Source organism: Rosa chinensis, chromosome 2 (assembly GCF_002994745.2).
Source record: "Rosa chinensis cultivar Old Blush chromosome 2, RchiOBHm-V2, whole genome shotgun sequence".
Lineage (NCBI taxonomy): Eukaryota > Viridiplantae > Streptophyta > Magnoliopsida > Rosales > Rosaceae > Rosa > Rosa chinensis.
Genome location: NC_037089.1, coordinates 57737401 through 57745295, shown reverse-complemented (window position 1 = coordinate 57745295; position 7895 = coordinate 57737401). Strand labels below are relative to the sequence as shown.

The 7895-nt window shown below is 36.6% G+C and overlaps 1 protein-coding gene across 12 annotated transcripts; it reads left to right on the top strand.

The window, feature by feature from the left end:
- Window positions 1-3578: 3578 nt before the first annotated feature.
- On the top strand, window positions 3579-7895 carry LOC112190820. Of its 12 annotated transcripts, XR_005805586.1 has the most exons (10): window positions 3580-4002; window positions 4320-4568; window positions 4793-4918; window positions 5265-5310; window positions 5407-5514; window positions 6066-6157; window positions 6440-6512; window positions 6656-6804; window positions 7023-7077; window positions 7607-7895. XR_005805586.1 is itself a non-coding variant. In XM_040513703.1 (9 exons), exons 4-9 carry the CDS (start codon window positions 4884-4886, stop codon window positions 6752-6754), a joined length of 453 nt encoding a protein of 150 aa, XP_040369637.1. In that variant the 5' UTR covers window positions 3580-4002; window positions 4320-4418; window positions 4501-4568; window positions 4793-4883; the 3' UTR covers window positions 6755-7895. The 12 variants fall into 12 exon arrangements, 2 of the variants coding, with proteins under 2 accessions (XP_040369637.1, XP_040369638.1); XR_005805593.1 differs by lacking the exons at window positions 7023-7077; window positions 7607-7895 and adding an exon at window positions 5050-5109 and having other exon boundaries at window positions 3579-4002; window positions 6066-6286; window positions 6656-6723; XR_005805588.1 differs by lacking the exon at window positions 7023-7077.

Genomic DNA, 7895 nt, shown 5'->3' with positions numbered 1-7895 from the left:
CAGCAATCAAATCACCTGCTGCATTTAGTAAAACACCTCCAACACCCCCGTTAGTAGAAGATGGCAGAAAGACACCATCTACATTCAATTTTAATCTATCCTGCAAAGGTGTGTGGCTTCCAATACCGTTCCTTTTGGTATCTTTGGTCGTGAACACTAATGCCCTAAGCAGCTATATATACTCTTCATACCAAGCTAAACTACTCAAGATTAGGGTTTGATGTGGCATTGAAGCTTCAGACCATAACAAGGCATTTTTGTTTTTCCAAATAGCCCAGATTACCATGAGTAGTTTAGCAAAGATACTAGCCTGTAGAGTCACTGCCATGTCAAGCATCCAATCTTTAAAAAGAAAGCCTAGTGAAATATGTACCTTAAGATTAAAAGGTGGTGTTGCAAGTGAGGTGGCTGCTCCTCGACATTCATATAATACATGAGTAAGATCTTTCAACGGGTTTGATAGAACAAACATCTTGTATCACCTTGAAAATCCTTAGTGAGTAGCCTTGCCTTAGTTGGTAGAAGATTGTGACATGCTCTCCAAACACATATATTTACTTTTCCAGGGACATTAGCTTTCCAAATACTATTCCATAGAGCTTTAAATGGGACAACATTGGAAGATGAGACCAACGTTTCACCAAGTACCTTGTCTCGAGCAATCCAATAAGCTATCTTGACTGAGAAGAAACCCTTTATCTCTGGCTTGCATGTGAGCCAATCAACTAGTTGGTTTCTACTAATATGAATACATTTGATCTTTTGCATAGTATCATGTGAAAATATTTTGTAGTATTGGGGTGAGCCATGTGTGTGTGTCTTGACAGATGAATTCATCAATAGTTTGAAATTCACAATTATTTGGTTCAGAGATCATGTACGTTCGTATGTCAAGGATCCAATTATCTCTCCAGATGTTGATGCTAGTATCATTGCCTACTCTCCATTGTACACCATCATATAGTATTGGCCTTGCATTGTGAATGCTTTGCCAAGAGAAGGAGGCTGAGGCACTAATTTCAGCTTCCCAAAAAGAACATTGAGGGTAGTACCTAGCTTTGAATACTTGAGCTGCTAGAGAATGAGGTTGAGTGACTAATCTCCCGCCCTGCTTTGCCAACATTGCAAGATTTTTAAAACCCGTGCCTCCTTCTTGTTTAGTTAAACACAACCGATCCTATGAACTCCAATGGATTTTTTTCTTATTTGCTGTATCACCCCAGAAAAATTGTGCTCACAACTAGTGCAAATCATCACAAAGTGATTTAGGTAAAAGGTAACAATTCATTGCATAGAGAGGCATAGTCTATGTTACTGCCTTGATGAGGAGTTCCTTGCCTGCAGCACTAAGCATTTTTGACTTCCAACCCACCAACCTTTTTGTCATCTTCTCTTTAATGTAGGCAAACTGTTCTGTTTTTGATCTTCCAACCTTGAGAGGAAGTCCAAGATATTTGTCAGGTTCTGTTTCTAGCTTGACCTCAAGTACACTAGCTAATGTTTATTGCACATCCTATACAATATTCATGCTAAAGACAAGACTACTTTTTTGAAATTTTATCTTTTGACCTGAAGCCTGCTCATACAGATTGAGAATAGTTCTATATAACCAACACTCCTCCTCTATGGCAGCTCCAAATAGAAGACTGTCATTAGCAACACGTGATGCAATATGGGAGCTTCCGGACACATCTTTAGACCCCTCAGTTGATTAGTGTTAACAACTTGAGTGATTAAAGATGATAAGTCCTCTGCACACAAAATAAATAGGTAAGGTGATAGAGGATCACCTTGTCTTATTCCTCGAGATGAAGTAATGCAATCAGTAATTGCACCATTCACCAGGATAACATACTTTACAGAGGTAATACACTGCATTACAACATGAATCCATTAAGTTTGAACAACATAGCCTCTAAAAAACTTCATTCTAGCATATCATAGGCCAATCAATAACTGCACCATTCACCAAAATAGCATACTTTACAGAGGTACTACACTACATTACAACATGAATCCATCTTGGTGAGAAACCAAGTTTGAACAACATAGCCTCTAAAAAACTCCATTCTAGCCTATCATAGGCCTTACTGATGTCCAACTTTAGAGAGAAAAAACCCTCTTCTTGGTTTCTAACCTTGTGCATAAAATGTGCAGCTTTAGTGGCTACAAGGGTATTATTTGAAATAAACCTATCAGGAACATAAGCACTTTGAAGTGGTGAGATAATGTCAGTCAAAATGTACTTGAGTCTGTTAGCTAGCTAGCACTTTTGAACTGATTCAGAAAAGTACATTACACAAAGCAATAGGCCTTAGCTGTTGAGCCTCCTTAGTTATAGTATCATACACATGCATGATAAAATTATCTTTATTTTTTATTTTTTCAAAATATTTGGTAAATTATCCAAATCAACGAAGTAATGAGAAAAAATGCCCTATCCCATATCAACCATCATATATCATATGTAGAAGACTAGTTAAACGTACATATTTAATGTGTGAAATCAGATTATTCATGTCTAACACTAAATGGACAAGGCTATTATTGTTTGTGGGTTGTACCAACTTTGCACTCTGCTTGACGAAGTTCCATCCAGTTGGGAACTCAAAATTTAAATCCAATTTCGATAGCAGAAGTGTTGAGTTAGAAAGTTGGGCCAGTGTACGTCTAGCAGAAGTTGAGTTAAATTCATCTGTTAGTGTTCCAAACGAATCGAATTAAGGCCCAAATGTTTGTAATTAATTAGCAAACTTGAAAACTGGGCATTTCATGAGTCAATTCAATACCTTGGCCTTCTTCTTAGCGCTTGCAAACGAGTAAGGTATTGTGAAAGTAGGACCGTTGCAGAAACTAATACAACTATCGATCAATGTAATCCGAGTTATTCGGAGTTCTGTCTTGAAGTTTGATGAACTTTTTCCGAACAAAGTTTTAACGATGCTACTCTCGCATGTCTGCGAGCTGGTTCCTTTCTTGCTGTTAAGCAGTGTCAACTTTTTGTTGGGGCTCCACTCTGATTTGAGGTGATTTTTGGTGTCCCTATACAAGTCTTGCTCTTTATTATTATTATTATTTTTGTCGCTACTCTTGTATTGGTTTAGATTGCAAACCTAGTTAGGAAGAATAGGTGGGAGGATGAGTTTAATCAGCCTCGTCTATTTTCTAATTAATTAATACGTGTTTCGAGAGAAAAGTGTAATTAGTTCTTTCATTATGTCTTATTCGTGTTGTTTCGTTAAGCAAAATTCACCCAATATTTTTTATTTTCAGGTAATCATTTATTTCTAAAGGAGTTCAAACACTACTAGAATTATGCCATAAGACATCACCACTATTAAATCGGTTGGAATTGCACGCGATGTAAAAAATACATCCTAACATCGGTTTATGAAATATCGATTTCTATTGTGATTATAGACATCGGTCGTTAAATTAACCGATGTGTAAAGTCTCGTTCAAAAATTTTGAAAAATTTGCGGAGGGACTAAGTTAAAAATTTTAGAAACGCGGGGGACTAAATTTTCATTCCCTCCATTCCTCCAACACTTGAATTTTTTTTTTCACTCTCTGAAACTTTCAAACCGTAATGAGACTCCTTCCAAAGTCCAAACCCTACTCTTCCACCACCTCCCCCCCCCGGACTCTCACTCTCTCTCTATGATGAACAAGCTCCGGAATTTGGTCTTTTCCCTTAAACTCTGTTCGATCTCCACCGCAATCCTTTTTCTCTTTCTCTCCGTTCTCGATCTAACTCAACAAATTGAGCACTTGGTGGCCACTGTGTTGATCTAGATCCAGGGCTTATGGGCTTATTCTTTTTGGGTATTTCAATTTGGCTCTTTCCAGTCGTTCCTCTTCCTCTCTCGTGCGAGGTCATTCAACTCAGATGCTTTCAATTCAATGGCGAGGTCATTCGTGCGAGTTTCATTCTGTCCGAGCGCAATTTCGATTCAACTCGGATGCTTTCTCTTCTCTGCTGACGGAGAGTTTGCGTCTTGGGTCAGTTCTCAACCTCTTTTTTGCACGAGTTAGTATGGGAATTTGAGTTAGTTTGGATGTTGATTTTGAATTTTTTGACAGAATATTATATGCAATTTTCATTTGGGATTTCTGTGTTTGTATAAAGAAAGTGTCTTTGTACTTATATTGGGTGATTAAAGTTCATATGATAAAGTGCATGTATGTAAAAAAGTCTGTAAATTTACTTGTATGAAGCTCTGAATTATGATTATATGGTTGTTTGATATATAAAAATTCAGTTGCTTTTGTAATATGGAATGAGAAATGATGGTGTTGTGCTCATTTGTTGTACATAGGTGGGTTTGCTTTGAAGAGAAAAATTGCAGGACAGTGATTGGAAGAAGAATTCAGTGTTCAGCACAAGCACTGAAAAAATGGACAGATTATGGAATTCAGTAAGTGGACAGATTATGGAAATTGCATTACTTGGTTAAAATCACAATTTCCTGTTTCTACAGACATTGGACATTGTTGCAGAGAACCCGAAAAAATTCAGAGTTGTGGCCCTAGTAGCTGGCTCAAATGTGACTCTTCTTGTTGATCAGGTAATCCATCAGATGGATAAAATTTCATAGAATTTGAAATTTTATTTCTTCCGTCATCAAAATCCATTTTATAATTTGAGTGGCAAAACTAGACTTGATTCACTCGGTAAACTCACTGTGTAATCATCCATCATTACTACTAGTACCCTAGTTGTCTTGAGTTTGGAATTGATACATGTTACATATTTAGCCTGGTGCTGAAAATCCTAATTTGTATTGCACAGGTGAAAAGGTTCAAACCCAAATTAGTTGCAGTTAGAAATGAATCATTAGTTAATGAACTTAAAGAGGCTCTATCTGGTCTAGAAGACAAGCATGAGATCACTCCTAGGGAGCAAGGAGTCATTGAGGTAGCCTAGCATCTAATTGTTTGTCAAATCACATCTGATGTCCTTATTGTTGCATTCATAGAGTTTCCTGACTCCATGATAGCTATTTCATGTATTAATGTGTTTCTTTATGCCATTTGGATAACTGAAAGGTTTGGGTGAATTCCAACTATGAAAAGTTTTGAATAGCACAAGTGTGATGTCATGTGATGGTATGAACTACAAGGACAATTTTCATTATCTCTGATGTGAGGTTGTATAGAAACTATGTTCACATTCGTTTTTTTCCTTTCTCCTTATATCACTTTTGTCTCTTCTTCATATCTTCTTCTTCTTGTTTGTCACCTCTTCCTTTTGGAATTTGCAGTGTAGGATTCCAAGATGCCATTGGCTGTTACAATGCTGCTATTCAGGTGAGATATAAGATGAACCTAAATTTCAATTTCCAAATTTTCAAGTTTCAGTGCTTATGATGATGATGATGAACTAAGAACTGGTGGAGGTTTCAGAGGCTTATGTTTAAGCACAAGTTGTACCAGCTAAGGGAAGAGAGGGATATGAAGCCTGAGACTTTTGCTAGACTCGTCTCAGCTATTATCTATTATCTACGAGAAAAGGTTCGTAATTTGGTTCAATTTGATGGCTGTTATGTATATGCTTGAGCAATTTGATTGGTATTGTGTGTCCTAGCTTTGTGAGGAAAAACTAGGGTTTTTACAGTCATGAATGTTAATGGCATATGAATCCCAATTTTGTTTTTCGTTTTTGTGATTTGGGTTTGGTCCATACTTCATTCAGCCTGTGATTGCTAGATTGGGAGATGAAGATAAGCCATTCATCTGTACTATGGATTCAATGTACTTAAGCCATTCATATATGAAAAAATCAGCACTTAAGGATGCTGGTTTGTGGGTACCTGTAATTTTACCTGTAATTTTGTTGTTTCCAAGTCTTGTTGTCTACCCTGATATTTTGTAGGCCTAAAAATATAGCTAGGTTGCCAAATGTTCCTTGTATTTGTTATTGATGCTTCTGTATTTATTGAAGAAGCAAAATTGTGGTTGATATACTCAGTTGATATATCTTCTTTGGGAAGTAAAAAACACTCTCTCTCTCTCTTCTTTTTTCAATTATACTTCATACTAATGTGGCTCTTTGAAATATCCAGGCTAAGGCCATGGCTGGTGATACTGTTGTAAGGTCATTGCTAGAAAAGATGGCTGAATGTGCTAGCAATACGTACCTGGGTATATTAGTGAGGTACTCTTCTAGATTAATGTCTACTATTCTTTGTTTGATGAGGTTTTGCATAGAGGCTATGGGCAATTGTGCTAGAGGAAGACATGTTTCAGACCCAAATTAGATATGTGCAGAGTATTGTGTTTGTGGGTACGTGCATGCAACTTTTTTCTTGAGCATCATTTATATCTCTTCTTTCTATATATCCAATCCTATAAGCTCTTGTGAGTTGGATTTATCATTTTACTGTATTTGAAGGATACTTTGTTTGATCTCAATGTTTGGAAATGAAACTTCTTATAGGTGGGTCTATGAAGGAGTCATTGATGTCCCTTATGGTGAATTTTTCATTGCTGAGAACAAATCTCTTCAAAAGGTATTGTCTACGCTTACAATTATAAATTTTATAGTGCATTTATATATATATATATATATATATATATATATATATATATATATATAATTGAGGAGCTATATGAGTGCAATCCCATGAAAAGCCTTGTGCTTAATGTGTTACAGGAAAGCCTCAAGATTATGAAGCCAAGTATTGGAGGCAACGTTACAGCCTTAAGGATGGAAGTCCTAGCTTTCTTCCAAATATTGTTGGGACAATTTTAATCACTGGAAAATATCTAAATGTCATGAGAGAATGCGGGCACCATGTTCAGGTTCCACTATGGTTTATCCTGTACATTTGCACAATATTATCTTCTTCTCCTTGTTTTTTTTTTTGGTACAATCCTTCACCTCCCTTGTGGTGTCGTTAGTATCTATCAGTGACTGGATTGTATGAATAGGTCCCTGTATCTAAAAATTCGAAATTGATGAGCTTTGGCTCAAATCATCGTTATATTAAGTGTATAAAATCTGCTTATGACTTTGCCAGCAGCGAGCTTTTAAATCTTATGAAAGAAAAAGTGAGGCTCAGTCTTCTTGATCAGGTATACTGCTGAATGACCAGTGAACTTGGAAGTAGATTAATGGGCATGCAATATGTTTTAGTATGAATATTTATGCTTCATCTGCCATTGAGATTGGAATGCTTCAGTCATCTATATTAGGTTAGGTGCTAGGTCAGTGTCTACTTAATATTCCATGGGAATAAGCGAGCATGTGTATGTTTCTGTCACTATAAATCGTGGGTGGACATTTTGAACACTTAGGTATTAGCTCCGTCAAGCACTAGCATGCTTGGCTTTCAGGTCTAGATCTCAGAGGCAGTACCTGGTTATTATACAAGGTTTTGTGATGTTTAACCTATTCTACCATGTGGTTATTAAGTGGAATGTTTTCCCTCATGTTATTCATACAATAAAAATGTTATTCAAATCAATTAGATATCCCAAAGGCACGCTTCTACTGGATTGGATTAGTAGCTTTGATTGCATTTATTCTTCTGTTGAATTTCCTTTTCACCTTGGCACTTCTGTTGTTTTCCATGTTTGTATTACAATATACTCTCTTTTGCAGGCTTCTCTGGTGCAAAGTTGGAAGATCTTCAAGAATTTTTAGACAATATGAAAACAATGTGAACCATCCATATGATTTCCTCAGTCTTGCAGCGCACCTAATTCGCAACTTTTTGTGGTAGATGAAGTGACTGTAGCAATTGTGAACAGAACTGCAATATAAATTGCTAGGCTAGACTTGTAGTAGGTTAATTGGCGTTTTATTTTGCCTATTTTGTGTACTGTCAAGGATAATGATTTTGGACAGAATACTCCTATATTCAAATTACTTTTGTCAAATATGGATTGCA